This window comes from Cetorhinus maximus, chromosome 13 (assembly GCF_964194155.1).
Source record: "Cetorhinus maximus chromosome 13, sCetMax3.hap1.1, whole genome shotgun sequence".
NCBI classification, from domain to species: Eukaryota; Metazoa; Chordata; class Chondrichthyes; order Lamniformes; family Cetorhinidae; genus Cetorhinus; species Cetorhinus maximus.
This window is the reverse complement of record NC_135891.1, coordinates 66,282,062-66,299,482: the sequence shown is the minus strand read 5'-3', so window position 1 is coordinate 66,299,482 and position 17,421 is coordinate 66,282,062. Positions and strand designations below refer to the sequence as shown.

The following is a 17,421-nucleotide window of genomic DNA, read 5'->3' as shown; positions in this document are numbered from 1 at the left end:
AGCTCCTGACCTCATTACAGCCTTGGTTCAAACATGGACAAAAGAGCTGAACTCATGGGGTGGGTGAAAATGACAGCCCTTGACACCAAGGCAGCATTTGACTGACTGTAATATCAAGCGATGGTAGTAAAATTGAAGTCAGTGGGAAACTCTCCATGGTTGGAGTCCCATCTAGCAGAAAGGAAAGTGGTTGTGGTTGTTAGAGGTCAATCATCTGAGCTCCAGGATATCACTACAGGAATTCCTCAGGGTAGTGTCCTAGGCCCAATCATCTTCAGCTGCTTCATCAATGACCTTCCTTCAATCATAAGGTCAGAGGTGGGGATGTTCGCTGATGATTGCACAATGTTCAGCACCATTCATGACTCCTCAGATACAGAAGCAGTCCATGTCCAAATGCAGCAAGATCAAGATCACCCACCACCACTGTGATTGCTGACTGATATCGCATCCAATCTGGCAAGGCCCTGATCTTAAAAGTCTCGTCCTTGTGTTCATATCCATGCGTGTCCTCACCCCTTTGTGCTCCTCCAATTTTGGCCCCCTGCCTCATTGGCAGCCTAGACCCCAAGCTCTGGAATTCCTTCTCTGAACCTTGGCACTTACCTCCACCCCACCCCTCCTCTTTTAAAACCTACCTCTTTCGCCAAACTTTGCCTCAGTGGCAGTTTTTATCTGCTCACTCGCTTGTGAAGTGCTGTGGTATGCTTTACTGTGCTAAAATACTCCAAATGCAAGTTGGCGGAGGATTGAATGAGCCCCCACTAGCTAAGTGTTCATAGGCAGAATGACCATTTGAGCACATCAAGGGTCTGAGAGTTTGGTCTTTCAGCAACGAAGGAGAAAGTTTAGAAGAGGAAGAAAGCAGATGCCAATAATTTAGACATTACACTAACAACATTGTTTCATTAATTTTGTCTCAAATTTGATTTGCAGGGAGCAGGTCACATGGTGCCAACTGACAAACCAAAAGCTTCATTTACGTTCTTCAGCCGTTTCCTACACAAGGAGCCATATTGATACTGACTGGCATGAATTGCACCAAGAAGCCCTGAAGATAGGGGTCACCTTGCTGGACAAGTGGACATCGAAATAGAGTTCAAAGTGTGTTCTGAGGCAATATTTGGAAGGATTGTTGCATTAGGGTTGTTGAGGACTGAGCGCCATTCATGAAACATTGCTTCCAGTCTGTAAAGGGTTATTGCCTCCTAACACACTCTAAACCGGTCTTTTTCTGTGCAAATATTAAACACTCCCAAGAAATGCCTTCAATCATTGGCACACTTCAGGGACACCTACCTCTTGCAATCATGGGTACACTGCTGGGGCCTGGCCTCCCTGCAGTTCTTGGCACATTTCTGTGGTTAGCTACCAAAAGGGGACAGCAATTAGTGTACAGCAACAGAAATAATGAGCCAGTCAATCAGGGAATAGACAAATTCTGAAAATTGATGAACTCCTGGGTCCTGGCACCCAGCTAGGAGACCTAAATGGGTTTTGATTTTAACCTAGAGTAATAGAATGATCCCCAACCTGTTAATATTAGAAATTCAAACGAACTACAGACTCCTCCATCTTGAAATTTCAGCAACAAATGCTGACCCAATATAGGAAACTGAAACTTTCGACTGCTGAACTGAATGGAGTTTGTGCAACTTCAGGTTTTGTGCTTTGCTCTTTCTGACCTTTGCTGCTGTGCCATGGACTATGTTTTCTGTGGTTCTGTTGCTTTTGTAAATCTGGGCTGATGAGGCCTAGAGGAAAACTTCTGGAGTGCAGAGTTCTGAGCTCAACCTTCAGTGTGCTATTGTTAACATTGGCCTGGACTTTAGAGTCAGTGGCAAAACAAAGCTTTTCTGGCCTCGTTGAAACTAAAGAAATCTAGCTATCAGTGACGTGAAGTTTTAACTTTCCCGGTGTGCATTTGGGATTGTAGCGTTCTGTAATGGGGATTCCCAGTGTCGAGCTGCAGTGATGTCCTCAAGCTGTCCATGCAGCTGCTTACATTAAAGAATTTCCACAGGCACCAACCAGGAAATGAAAAGCACTGTTAATCACATCATTTTAAATTGAAAGAAAGATTGGGATATGCAAATGGAGCTAAGGTGGAAGCAGAAATATGAACAAGCTTGAACATAATTATCTTTTAAAAATCTAATTAATTAATCCTAATGGAGACATTTGACAACATTGCACAAATATAAAATTATTTGCTCAGGGCCAGATTACTTGTTCAGTAATTATTTCTCAGCACCTCCCCCCCCCCCCCCCCCCCACCCCCCGGCCCTCCAGCTACCCCTCATTGAACAGGTTTAACTTGTGACAGGGTTTCTAACAATGAGATGAAATATAAAAATGGGCATTTTCACTAACTCAGTTGATTTTACTGATTGTCGGCTGTGGATGGGTCTACACTGTGGCATCTGATGGAGCAGAGTGACAGACCACAATGTCAGCATTTCTGCATTAATCTGCACTTGTGCTAAATCCTGAAGTTGTGTGGTCAGTTTGAGGGGTAATAACAGTGAAAGCTAATAGTTTGCCCTCAAAAACCTCAGATTCTTGAGCATTACTCATGTACCTGCTCTCTTTTACTGTAAAGAAGGTATCTGTGGAAAACAGTTTTTTTTAAACCTGAATAAGCAGAGAGTTATGATCTGGAATGCATTCCCAGATGGGTGGAACCAGATTCAACAGTAGCTTTCAAAAGAGATTGGGATATATACTTTAAAATAAACAACTATACAGAGCATTGGGGAAAGAGTGGGGGAGTGGGACTAATTGTTATTTTAAAGAGCACAGGCTCAATGGGCTGAATAGCCTTCTGTGCTGTAATATGTAGCACCTTCATTATGTTTAGTGATGTACTTTTTTTCCCTTATGGGTGCTGCTGCCCTTTTTCTTGTGGGTCAGTTTTAAAAAATGAGTAGAAAAGCTAGAGCTCAGGAATACGAAAAATCTACTCTTCCATTTACAGGACATGGGGAGGAGGACTGTCATTGTATCAGATTTTCCATGAGTAGGATTCCAAGGCTGCACACATGCTTTTTTCAGCAGAGAAGATTACAACTATCAATTACCTCGAGGCACAGACGGGAATTGAATCTGCGATTTTTAGTTTGAGATCAACGCCTTCCCACTTAGTCACCGTGCCACAGAATGTAGCCTGTGACTTGGCCTATAAGAAAACAACATCAAAGGGCTTGTCCAGGATTTGAATCCTGCACCTCTCGCATGCTCTCTGCTTCAAACACTCAAAGCAAGAATTGTACCCCTAGACCAATGAGCTGGCAGAGCCCCAGGGCTGCACACATGCCTGCCTGCCAGTTCAGCTGATTGAAGAGGCTAAGCAGGCACAATCTTTACTGAAATTCTCCTTGAAATTTGCACTTCAGGTTTAAATACCTCTGCTGTAAATACTGTCAATCTGACTCTCTCTCTTTAGATTCAGGCCATTTATGTATTAAGAAGCACCAAATACCAGGAAGGCACATATTCAAAAGTTAGGTTATTTAGGGCAGTCAGACTGTCATCTGAAGGGTGGTTGAGTTGTGGATTAGTGATCAGGAAAGGCCACCAATGCAGACAGTGTATGGTTCAAGAAAGTTGAATATATTTCTGGATTGAGGGCTGGTGGATAGATGGGTTTATCTCAGGAAGAGGATGGAGAAAGAGGAAAGATTTGTTCAATATGTTGGGTTGAAAGTGTTCTTAAGAATTAGACACTAAGTGTGGAAATCAGGCTATTGTAATACTTCCTCGCGGCAATCTCCTGTCTAAGCATTTCCTACAGGCTAATGTGATGTGGCTTTATCCTTTGTTGGAAAACTCTGTCTACAGTATCTGTGATCTGTTATGTTTTGGGATATGCTAGTGTTCTCAAAGAGGATTTCTTCAGACTTGCAGTAATTTCAATAAAACGTTCCTTTGAGCACTTCAGTTGAGAGTCGATCCCTTACTAACTAGACTTAATCATTTGGCTCTGGCTCAATGGTGACTCAAAAAGTTGCAGATTTAAATCCCACATCAGAGACCTGAACAAGTTTAGGTTGACATTCTAATGCAGCACGAAAAGAGTGCTGCACTTTTGGAAGTGCCTTGTGTGAGATGCTAAACCAAGAATCTGTCTGCGCTTTCAAATAAACATGAAAGATCTTATGACACTTCTGAAGAAGAGCAAGTGAGTTATCCCTGGTGTCCTGACCAATATTTATCCGTCAATCAACACTTCAAAAAATTACTTGATCATTACCACGTTGCTGTTAGTGGGAATGTTATGAACTGGAGGGACCAGCAACATTCTTTAAAAATTGTTTGAAATTTAAAATCCCAGGTATTAAGAGAATAAAGCCACAAGATTCCACAGTTTTTAAACAAACAAGTATTTTTTTTTACTGTACAAAAGTCAACAAAGCAAACAGTCCATACTATCTTATACTGTAACATTCAGAATTAACTGAGAAGTATAAATTAACAGGCAAACTGTAGTCAAACACAAACCACAAATGGCAGACATAACCGAGACAGATCTCTCAAATTTCTCAGCAACCCACTCAGATGTCAGTGATCACTGTAAGTCACAAAAAATCCTATAAAACTGCCTTTCTTGAGAGGGATTTCAGCTACTGAGGACATAACTTCTGATTTCTCTAAACAGCTGCTCCCACTCAGACTGCCCCAATGATTGCTTGCCTCCCAATTGCTCAATCTGTTCTCCTGAGTCTCCACACCATTCACAAGGCTGTACTCTAGCATCTAATCACTGGCACAATCCCAGTTATTTAACTGCACTGAGCAGACTCCCACTGCTCACTATGGGCTTCTCCTGTTCCCCAGCTGCCAGCCTCACAAAGCCGACAGCTTCACTGAGCTCCAACTCCCCAGCAGCACAGAGCGATCAACTGCTCCTGTGCTACCCTGAGCACCAGATGCACAGAGCTATCGACAGCACTTCAGCTGCCGCCTCTCCAGCTCTGGACTAACCTCACAATGTTGCTTCATTTTTTGTGCCCTGAAACCTGGTCCCGTGGTCACCCTTTGTGCGCCATATCCGAACGGCTGTCTTTGAGCATATGCAGCCTTTCCCTCCAACAGCCCCCCAACCACATTCTCTGTGCTTGCACTGGATCCCAGACATGCCAGGAGTTGTAGTCCTCAACCTCCAGCGGTACATCGTAGCCACTCCACTCTGCAGCATGCAGTTCTTCCCACAGCATGACCCAGAGAGTCAGGTAGCAGCGCCGGATTCCTTCACTTTCTTCCTTAGGGAAGGAAAGTGAGGGAAGCTTCACCATAGTGAAGGTTTCTTTACAATAGCTTTCAAAATATAACAAGTTCCTCCCATCATAAACTTTTTGACAAATAGCTTATTACATACTGTATAGATAACCTTTTCATTTTTCACAATTACACATGTATTTACAAATTTATAAGAGTTTAACTAAAACAAAAGCAAGTGTATGTGACAAGTATAATTAACAGGGTTTAAACATCATAGAATTATCATTACTCAGAGCCTGCTTTTCTCCTACTCTCCTTTAAACTCTGGACAGAGCATCAGCAATTACATTGTTTTCCCATAATCTTTTCATTAATTTATTCATTCACTGATGTGCTGGCTGGGCCAGCATTTATCGCCCATCCCTAATTGCCCTTGAGAAAGTGGTGGTGAGCCACTTTCTTGAGCCACTGCAGTCCATGTGGTGTAGGTACACCCTCTGTGCTGTTAGGGAGGGAGTTCCAGGATTTTGATCCAGCAGCAGTGAAGGAACGGTGATGTATTTCCAAGTCAGGATGGTGAGTGGCTTGGAGGGGAACTTGCAGGTGGTAGTGTTCCCATCTACCTGCTGTCCTTTTAAGTGGTAGAGGTCACGGGTTTAAAAGGTGCTGTCAAAGGACATTTGGCAAGTTTCTGTACTGCATCTTGTAGATGCTGCCACCGTGTATCACTGGTGGAGGGATGAATGGCTAGGGTAGTGGATAGGATGCCAATCAAGTGGTCCACTTCATCCTGGATGCTGTCACACTTCTTGAGTGCTGTTGGAGCTGCACACGACCAAACAAATGGAGAGTATTCTGTAATACTCCTGATTTGTGCCTTGTAGATTGTGGACAGGCTTTGGGGAGATAGGTTGTGACTTATTCACTGCAAAATTCCCAGCCCCTGACCTGCTTTTGTAGCCACAGTATTTATATGGCCAGTCCAGTTCAGTTTCTGGTCAATGGCAGCCTCCAGAATGTTGATAGTGGGGGATTCAGTGATGGTAATGCCATTGAATGTCATGGGGAGATGGTTAGATTCTCTTGTGTTGGAGATGATCATTGCCTGGAACTTGTGTAGCACAAATGTTACTTGCCATTTTTTAGCCTGAGTATGAAACTGATTGTAGTGAAGAAACATTGAAGTTTTCTTTTAAAACATCTTGACCGGCTTATATTTCTATTTTGGGCCATGATTTTCCACCCTCTCTGGTGGAACTGTAAACCAATACTGTGGCAGCCTCTCTTTTTTCACATATGGATGCATTGTAGTCACGCTATATGATACAAATGGCTTTCGCATCGGTTTCTCAAACTTAATGCAGAAGGACATGAGGGCTTTCTTACTATTCTCCTCTGTTGATGGAAGCATGCCTTTGATTGGTCTTTGAGTTTTCTAAAGAAAGTTTGTGTTTCTGATTGACAGCCACCTTCAAAATCATCTTCCTCACTTTCTTCAGAACAGATTTTGTCGTTTCATTGTCTTGATCAAAACCAGATGAATAAACCTGCACCAAGGGAGTTTTGCTCCCTTTACTTAAGTCATTTCCTAGTTTAGCTCGAGAGATGTGCTACAGCCTTCTGCACACATTTATTTCCTCCCACTGACACTTCAAAACTGGAGCCTCCCTCTTCCTTTCATAATTTCATCCAAATATTTGTTTACTCTCTTATTTTCCAATTCCTTTTCAAGTTCATTGATCTTTCATTCAGCTCAACTTCATGGAGATATTTACCTCAACCAGTGAATCTTTAGTTATTTTATGGACTTCATTTGCTTGTTTCATTAGACTATGAAGCTCCTCAACTGCTTTGGTGAGTTCAGTTGCCTTTGTTTCAGGATTATCTCCAGAACCCTTATACAAGTTTGACAGCTTCACATTGGCACTCAGTTCATCTTGGAATCTTCTTCCATGGTTGTTACTGCTCCTTAGACTCTTCCAATTCATTTGGTTAATCCTCAACCTGTTTCTCAAAATATGCATAAGGTGCTTTGAAAGTCTGGAACTGCTTTTCCAAACCACACATCTCACCCGTCAGTGTTGGTTTTAAATTCTGTATTCAACCAGCTGTTCTGACTCCTCAGTAATTCATTTTCCTGCTCAAGGCATTTTTCATGATACTTAATAGAAGGTCCTGATACTTAGGGCAGAATTCTCCCTTTGGCAAGTGGGTGTAAAATGATGCGCGGTGACATCGGGCGGGCCGAACTATCAAAGGCCTATTAAGGCCTATTGAAAAGTAATTGAAATGATTAGTGGACCTGCCTGTCCAGCCTTAATGTTGGCGGGCAAGCAAAGCACCCAGGCGGCCTTCAGAAAAAACATGAAACCGCATTCACGAGCGGGATGAGGTTTCATGACGGATTTAAAATTTTTGTTACATTTTTAATAAAAGTAATTGACATGTGACAGTGTCACATGAGGGGACATGTCAATAACATTTTTCTCATTGTTTACTATCTTTTTAAAAGTAACACTGATCTCCCTGAGGCAGCACTTTGCCTCAGGGAGATCTGTATGCACGCAAAAGAGCGCACTCCCGGCTCAAGGAGTCCCCCACCACCTGCACGGGGAGTGCATAGCGCTTCCTGGTGGGCCTTAATTGGCCCGCCCATGTAAAATGGCAGCGCGCCCCCAAATGGGGGCGCCGATTGGGAATCTGCCCGCTCCCGCTCAACACCCCCAACTGGGGCGGGGGGGGGAATGCTGCCCTTAAAGTTCATCAAGTTATAATTGAAGATCTTTCTTTGTTGAATTTGTTTCTATAAGTATAAGGTTTAGTCATTACAAATCCTCATTCAAGTGTTCTACTTCCTGTGACCAACACTAGTGTTCTCACTAGTTCTCATTTTTCATTAGCAAACTCATATGAAACATATGAATTAGGAGCAGGAGTAGGCCATTTGGCCCCTCAAGCCTGCTCCGCCATTCAATAACATCATGGCTGATCTGCTTGTGTTTCTAATTCCACATTCCCATCTCACTCCCCGATAACTTTTGATTCCCTTGCCTAACAAGAATTTACCTACCTCCGCCTTAAAGGTATTCAATGACTCCACCTTTACAGTCTTTTGAAGCACAGAGTTCCAAAGTTGCACAACCCTCTGAGAGAAAAAAATTGTCATCTTTGTGCTATAAGGGGGACCCCTAATTTTAAAGCAGTGCCCCTAGTTCTGGACTCATCCACAAGAGGAAACATCCTTACCACGTCCACCTTGTCAAGACTGTTCAGGATCTGATATACTTCAATCTAGTCACTCCTCACTCTTCTAAACTCCAGTGGAAACAAGCCCAGCCTACCTAATCTATCCTCATTAGACAACCCACTCATTCCAGGTACCAATCTAGTAAAGCTGCTCTGAACCGCCTCTAACACATTTACATCCTTCGTTAAATAAGGAGACCAAAACTGCACATAGTATTCAAGATGCGGCCTCACCAATTCCCTGTATAACTGAAGCATAACATCTTTACTTGTATGTTCAATTCCTCTTGTAATAAAGGATAACATTTCATTAGCCTTCTTGATTACATATTGTACCTGCATATAAATTTTTTGTGACTCATGCACTAGATCCCTCTACACCTCGGAATTCTGCAGTCATTCTCCATTTAAATAATTCTCTGCTTTTTTATTCTTCCTGTTGAAGTGAACAATTTCACATTTTCCCACATTATACTCCATCTGCCAGATTTTTGCCCGTTCACAACCTATCTATATCCGTCTGCAACCTTCTTATGTCCTCTTCACAACAAACCTTCCTGCCTATCTTTGTGTCATCTGCAAATTTAGCTACCGTGCTTTTGCTCCCCTCATCTAAGTCATTGGTATAAACTGTAAAAAGTTGAGGCCCCAGCCCAGACCCCTACGGGACTCCACTCGTTATATTCTACCAATCAAAAAATGACCCGTTTATGCATACTCTCTGATTTCTGCCAGCCAGCCAATCTTCTATCCATGCTAATATGTTACCCCCTACACCATGAGCTTTTATTTTCTTCAATAACCTTTGATGTGGCACCTTATCAAATGCCTTCTGGAAATCGAAGTATAGCATATCTACAGGCTCCCCTTTATCCACTGCGCATGTTACTCCTTCAAAGAATTCCAATAAATTGGTTAAATTGGTTCACAAAACCATGCTGATTCTTCCTGATTACCTTGAGTTTCTCTAAGTGCCTAGCTGTACCTCTTTAATGATCGATTCTAACACCTTCCCCACAACAGACATCAGGCTAACTAGCCTATAGTTTCCTGCCCCCCTCCTTTCTTGAATAGAGGGATTATATTTACTGCTTTTCAGTGTGATGGAACCTTTCCAAAATCTAGTGAATTTTGGAAAATTAACACCAACGCATCTACTACCTCATTAGCCACCTCTTTGAAGACCCTAGGATGAAGCCCATCAGCACCCAAAGACTGTCAGCCCGCAGCTCCAACAGCTTGCTCAGTAAGGCTTCCATAGTGATTGTAATTTCACCAAGTTCCCCTCTCCCTTCCACCTCTTGAATTATAGCTATTACTGGAATGTTTTTTCTCTCCTGAATATTTTATTATATATTTTATATGCCTGAAGGCAGGAGCAAAATATTTGTTCATTTCATCTGCCATTTCCTTATTATCTACTATTAACTCCCCATTCTCAGTCTCGAGACCAACACTCATTTTACTTACTCTTTTCCTTTTTAAAACCTGAAGATGCTCTTGCTATCATAAAATGTATATTTTACATTTCTAGTTAGCTTCCTCTCATACTCTAATTTCTTTCTCCTGATTAACCTTTTAGTCATTCTCTGCTGTTCTTTATATTCTGACCAATCATCTGACCTGCCACTCATCTTTGCGGAATTATATGCTTTTTCCTTAAGTTTGATGCTTTCCTTAACTTCTTTAAACAAGGATGGTGGGTCGTCCCCTTAGAATATTTCGTTATGATAGGAGTATACTTATTCTGAATGTTCTGAAATATTCCCTTAAATGTCTGCTGCTGCTTCTCTATTGATCTATCCCCTAGCCTAGTATCCCAGTTCACTTCAGCTAGCTCAGCTTTCCATGCTCACATAGTTGCCCTTATTTAAGTTTAAAATACAAGTCTTAGACCCACTCTTCTCCCTTTCAAACTGGATGTAAAATTCAATCAAATTGTGGTCGTTGCTATCTAGGTGTGCCTTTATACTGAGGTCATCAATTAATCCTATCACATTACACAATACCAAGTCTAATATAGCCTGCTCTCTGGTTGGTTCTAGAACTTGCTGCTCTAAGAAAATATCTCGAAAGCATTCTATGAACTCATTATCCAGGCTACTACTGCCAATCTGAATTTTCCAGTTTATATGTAGATTAAAATCACCCATGATTATTGCCGTCCCTTTATCACAAAGACCCAATTTTTTTTTTGTATTCTTTGTCCTACATTGTGGTTACTATTAGGGGGTCTGTAGACCACCACTCCTGCTAGTGACTTCTTTCCCCTACTACATCCTGATCTTCTGAACCAAGGTCATCTCTAACTATTGCACCAATGCCATCTTTGATTACCAGTGCCCCTCCACTTTTAGTTAGCTTCCTATTCTTCTTGAATGTCATGTACCCCTCAATATTCAGAACCAATCCTTGTAATCCTGCAGCCATGTCTCCGTAATGGCTATCAGATCATATTTATTTACTTCATTATGTGTTATCAATTCATTTACTTTGTTATGAATGCCACACGCATTCATATACAGAGCCTTTAGTGTTTCCTTTTTGTTATCTTTATAGCATCTAGTCTTGACTGTTGGTCTATTCTGAAGTTTTTTTCTCTCTGTCCCATCCTGCCATTCTCTGGCTCACATTTCCCAAATTACTATTTTGCTCTCCTGACTTGACTCTACCCCTTGATTTGCAACATCTACCCAAGCTTGACCCCTCGCCTCCCCTTGTTTAGTTTAAAGCCCTCTCTACTTCCCTAGTTATATGGCTCACTAGAACACTGGTCCCAGCACAGTTCAGCTGTAGACCATCCCAATGGTACAGCCCCCACTTTTCCCAGTACTGATGCCAGAGAAGTATATTATCTAAGTGGTGGGAGATTGCAGACCTCTGAGATGCAGAGGGATCTGGGTGTCTTAGTGCATGAATCGCAAAAGGATAGTGTGCGGGTACAGCAAATAATTAGGAAAGCTAATATGTTATCATTTATTGCAAGTGGAATTGAATACAAAAGTAGGGAGGTTATGCCTCAGTTATACAGAGCACTAGTGAGATCACATCTGGAGTACTGTGTACAGTATGGGTCACCTTATTTAAGGACAGATATAAATGCATTGGAAACAGTTCAGAGAAGTTTACCAGACTAATAACTGGAATGGGCGGGTTGTCTTATGAAGGAATGTTGGACAGGCTAGGCTTGCATCTGCTGGAGTTTAGAAGAGTAAGAGGCAATTTGATTGAAACATGTAACTCCTGAGGGACCTTATTCAGATGGATACGCAGAGGATGTTTCCTCTTATGGGGGAGACTAGAACTAGGAGACACAGTTTAAAAATGAGGTTTCCCTTTTAAGATGGAGATGAGGAATTTTTTTTCTCTCACAGGGTGGTTAGTCTGTGGAATTCTCTTTCCCAGAGAGCAATGGGGTCTGGGTCATTGAATCTATTCATGGCTGAGTTGGATAGATTTTTGATAGACAAGGGAGACAAGAGTTATGGGGGGCAGACAGCAAAGTGGAGTTCAGACCACAATCAGATCAGCCATGATTTTATTGACTGGCAGAGCAGGCTCAAAGGGCCAAACAGCTTACTCCTGCTCCTATGTTCCTATCCCACACACAACTTACATACTCCAGGATTGGATGAACTAATGTTTAGTAAGCTATAATTCTGATATTTTTGCCACAATACCAAAAATTCATCCTCAGAAATCCAAGAATTCTGTTTGTTTTGAATGTTATCTGCTGAATATGGAATGCCAATTTAAGATTGTTTTCAGATGAGCCACAGGTATGGTTGTATCTACCTGTTGGAGAATTTGATTACAGAACTTAAAGCTATGTGCTGGTGGATCCTTTTTGTTGGTAATGCACATGACAGCATTTTTTGGCATTAAATGCCATCTCCCATTGATCCTGCCATTTTTGCAATTCTTGAGATCATCTTACAGTGAATCGATATGATCTCAAGTTTTCCTTGATGCATAAACCATGCAGTCATTTGCAAATAGTTGCACCCTGTTTTTCAACTTGTTGGGAAGCTCGTTTCTGTATATCAAGAAGAGTAAATGTCCAAACACAGTTCCCTGAGGCACCCCGAGGGGACATCGCTAGGAGAGGATGATTCCCCACCATACACCACTCTGTCTTCTGATGGTAAGGAAGTGCCGGGTCCAACATTCCGATGCTCCCGTCACCAGTGTCCACCTTCCACCCTCCATAAACTTGAGCTCACACAAAACTCTTCTGCCTGTCCCCTAATACAAAAGCAAAATACCGTAGATACTGGAAATCTGAAACAGAAACAGAAATTTCTGAAAATACTCAGGGAGGTCAAAGCAGCATCTGCGGAGAGAGAAACAGGAGTTAACATTTCATGGCCTTTCATTGAAACAGTTCTGATGAAGGGTCATTCACCTGAAACAGTGGGCCGTAACTTCTGATGGAGTGGCAATTGAGTCTGATTGCCACTCCGCTCAAAAGTTCCAGCCGCGGCTATCTCATTTGACCTTCCAACTCGGGTCAGGTGAGATGTGGGCAGTGCAGTGCATCCTCGTGGCCTGCTGTTGAGGGCTGTAGAATCAATGGTAAGTAAGCCGCACCCCCCCACACCCAACCCCGCCCACTTTTTTACATTAGCTGCCATAAGCCAAGTAAGATTAAAGGTCCAAGTTTTAAAGGTCTTTGACAAGGTATGTGTACAAGGTAAGTGGATAGGACTTGGGGGATGGGTTGGGTCAGGCCTTGTGGGGACCGGGGTCAGGTCGGGTTGGCTAGGGGACTTGAGGGGGGCTCTGGTCTGCTTTGATCGGACTTTGGGGGTGGGGTTGGTGGAGTCCTGTGGGGGGATGGAGGGGTGGGGGGGAATCCCATGCAGGGGGCTGAGGGGTGTCCTGTGAAGGGAGAGGGGAGTCCCACGGAGTGTTGAGTCCCATTCCATGGAGGGGGGAATTCTGTGATCAGTGAGTAGTTGCTGGTTGGGGTGTCCGCTAAGTGTTTGGGGAGTCCTGTGGGGAGTTTGTTGTGGGGTGGTCAGTGTGGGGGTCTACACAATAGTTATCCAGAAGCTAGAAGTGGTTTTAATTCTTCTAACCTTTTCTTGGTAAGTAGTGATGTAATACAGTTGGAACCATCCGAAGTTTGTGATTTAAATCACAATTTTCAAATGGTTCCCAGTGCAAGGCAATTGCCCATGTGAAGTTTGCACGTCCCAGACAATTGCTGTCCAAACCCTACCTGGGAACTTCCAAGGGGGGGTTCCCTAGAGCATCTTTGGGGTGGCCCCCTGATATCACATCCTGAAGCTTGCAAGTTATGGCCTATTAACTCTGGTTGCGTCATCTGCCCTAAATTTCCTTTTGTGTCTTTTGGGTCCCATTTTGTTTTATAATTCTCCTGTGAAGGGCCTTGGGACATTTTTACTACATTTAAGGTGCTATATGAATGTAAACAGTGTTGAACACTAGAGTTGTGAAGCTCTTGTGTTCTCAATGAACACGCACACCTACTTTCCCAGTAACTGCACCAAGTAAGCAACAAAGGTAAAAGCAAAATGCTGCGGATGCTGGAAATCTGAAACAAAACAAAAATTGCTGGAAAAATTCAGCAGGTCTGACAGCATCTGCGGAGAGGAATACAGTTAACGTTTCGAATCTGTATGACTTTTCATCAGAACTAAAGAGAAATAGAAATAGAAGTGTGGTGAAATATTAGCTGTTTAAGGGGGGTGGGACAGGTGGAGCTGGATAGAGGACCAGTGACAAGTGGTGGCAAAGGAGAAATTGCCAAAGATGTCATAAACAAAAGGTGGAAGGGGTGTTGTCGGTGGTGATATTAGCTAAAGGATGTGCTAATGGTGACATTAAGGGTAGAAAGCAGGATGAGCAAGTGACAGATGGCCCTAGTGGGGGAGGGGATCGAAATAGGCTAAAAGGTGGAGATAAAACAATAGATGGAAATAAATTTTTAAAATAATAATAGAAATTGGTGGGAAAAGAAATATATATATATATATATATATATATACACCACAGTTTCATTTTATTCTTCGTCCCATCCAACGCCTGAACATGAAACTTTGTCTCTTTCTTTCAGGCGCTAAGGGATGAAAGCTCCAACATTCTTCGATACCAACGCCCATCCAGGACCTCCACCCCTGCCCATCCCTCTGACCCTATCCCGTCTTCTAATCCCAGCCCCAGCCATGTATTCACCATACCCCCTGACCTTCCCATCTCTGATGCTGAATGTTCAGTGCTCAGCAAAGGACTCAGTTTCATACCCTTACGCCCTCATCTCAATGAATTCCAGGCTCGGCACGATGCTGAACTCTTCTTCTGCTGCCTTCGCCTCCATGCTCACTTCTCTGGGCAGGAGTCTGCCCCCTGTTCAACGGATCCTTTTACCTGCCTCCAATATTCTCCCTCCACCTGGATCCCTCCCTCTGGATTCTTACTTGCTCTTGATCTTTTCATTGAGAACTGTCAGCGTGACATCAGTCGTCTCAATTTCTCTGCTCCTCTCACCCACTCTAACCTGTCTCTTTCTGAACTTGCTGCACTCCGTTCTCTCAGGTCCAATCCTGACTTTGTTGTCAAACCTGCTGACAAGGGTGGTGCTGTTGTCTGGCGTACTGACCTTGACCTCGCAGAGGCTCAGTGCCAACTCACAGACACTTCCTCCTACCTCCCCCTGGACCATGACCCCACCACTGAACATCAAGCCATTGTTTCCAGGACTGTCACTGACCTCATTTCCTTTGGAGATCTTCCCTCCACAGTTTCCAACCTCATAGTCTCCCAACCTCGGATGGCCCGCTTCTACCTCCTACCCAAAATCCACAAACAGGACTGTCCCGGCAAACCGATCATGTCAGCCTGTTCCTGCCCCATGGAACTCATTTCTTGCTATCTTGACTCCATTCTCTCTCCCCTTGTCCAGTCTCTTCCCACCTACATCCGCGATTCCTCTGATGCCCTACATCATATCAACAATTTCCATTTCCCTGGCCCCAACTACTTCCTCTTCACCATGGACATCCAATCCCTCTACACCTCCATCCCCCACCGGGATGGTCTGAGGGCCCTCTGCTTCTTCCTTGAACAGAGGCCCAAACAATCCCCATCCATCACCACTCTCCTCCGTCTGGCTGAACTTGTTCTCTCACTTAACAATTTCTCCTTAAACTCGTCTCACTTCCTCCAAATAAAAGGTGTGGCCATGAGTACCTGCATGGGCCCCAGTTATGCCTGTCTCTTTATGGGGTGTGTGGAACATTCCTTGTCCCAGTCCTACTCAGGCCCCCTCCCACAAATACAACTCTTTCTCCGGTACATCGATGACTGCTTCAGTGCTGCTTCATGCTCTCGTCTGGACCTGGAAAAATGTACTAATTTTGCTTCCAATTTCCACCTCTCCATCACTTTCATATGATCCAACACTGACACTTCCCTTCCCTTCCTTGACCTCTCTGTCTCAATTTCTGGTGACAGACAATCCACCAATGTTCAGTACAAGCCTACAGACTCCCACAGCTACCTCGACTACAGCTCCTCACACCCTGCTTCCTGTAAGGACTCCATCCCATTCTCTCAGTTCCTTCGCCTCCGTCGCATCTGTTCCAATGATGCCACTTTCCAAAACAGTTCTTCTGACATGTCTTCCTTCTTCCTTAACCGAGGTTTTCCACCCACGTGGTTGACAAGGCCTTCGACCATGTCCGACCCATCTCCTGCGCATCCGCCCTCACACCTTCCTCTCCCTCCCAGAACCATGATAGGGTCCCCCTTGTCCTCACTTATCACCCCACCAGCCTCCGCATTCAAAGAATCATCCTCTGTCATTTCCGTCAACTCCAGCATGATGCCACCACCAAACACATCTTAACTTCACCCCCCCTGTCAGCATTCTGTAGGGACCATTCCCTCCGGGACACCCTGGTCCACTCCTCCATCACCCCCTACACCTCAACCCCCTCCCATGGCACCTTCCTATGCAACTGCAGAAGGTGCAACACCTGCCTCTTTACTTCCCCCCTCCTCACCATCCAAGGGCCCAAACGCTCCTTTCGAATGAAGCAGCACTTCACTTGCATTTCCCTCAATTTGGTCTACTGCATTCACTGCTCCCAATGCAGTCTCCTCTACATTCGAGAGACCAAATGCAGACTGGGTGACCACTTTGCATGACCCAGACCTTTCCATTGCTTGCCATTTCAACACTCCACCCTGCTCTCATGCCCACATGTCCATCCTTGGCCTGCTGCAATGTTTTAGTGAAGCTCAACGCAAACTGGAGGAACGGCACCTCATCTTCAGATTAGGCACTTTACAGCCTTCCGGACTTAACATTGAGTTCAACAACTTCAGACCATGAACTCTCTCCTCCATCCTCACCCCCTTTTTGATCCCCTTTTTTCCAATAATTATTATTATTGTTATTTTTTTTCTCTTTTCCCACTTATTTCTATTATTATTTTTAAATTTATTTCCATCCATTGTTTTATCTGCACCTTTTAGCCTATTTCGATCCCTTACCCCCACCCCACCCCCACTAGGGCCATTTCTCACTTGCTCATCCTGCTTTCTACCCTTAATGTCACCATTAGCACATCCTTTAGCTAATGTCATCACCGTCAACACCCTTTGTCCTTTTGTCTATTACATCTTTGGCAATCTTTCCTTTGCCTCCACCTGTCACTGGCCCTCTATCCAGCTCTACCTGTCCCACCCCTCTCATCCAGCTTATTCTACCTCATTTCTATTCCAAGATAAAAGCAAAAAACTGCGGATGCTGGAAATGGAAACATTTAAAAATAATGGAAATAGGTGGGAAAAGAAAAATATATATAAATTATTGGAAAAGGGGGGATGGGAAAGGGGGTGGGGATGGAGGAGAGAGTTCATGATTATTTTACAGCCTTCCGGACTGAATATTGAGTTCAACAAATTTAGATCATGAACCCTCTC

At 43.6% G+C, this 17,421-nt stretch overlaps 1 protein-coding gene across 3 annotated transcripts in view; it reads left to right on the top strand.

Annotated features, from left to right (window-relative positions):
• ctsa (cathepsin A) overlaps positions 1-3,939 on the top strand; it is a 53,798-nt gene extending 49,859 nt beyond the window's left edge. For 2 of the 3 annotated variants that reach the window (XM_078555478.1, XM_078555476.1), the window contains one exon: positions 937-2,228. In XM_078555478.1, the coding sequence (XP_078411604.1) occupies positions 937-1,020 (84 nt within the window). In that variant the 3' untranslated portion in view covers positions 1,021-2,228. Of the gene's footprint in view, positions 1-936 lie in introns of all 3 variants that reach the window. The other variant, XM_078555477.1, reaches the window with a different exon arrangement.
• The last annotated feature ends 13,482 nt before the right edge of the window (positions 3,940-17,421 follow it).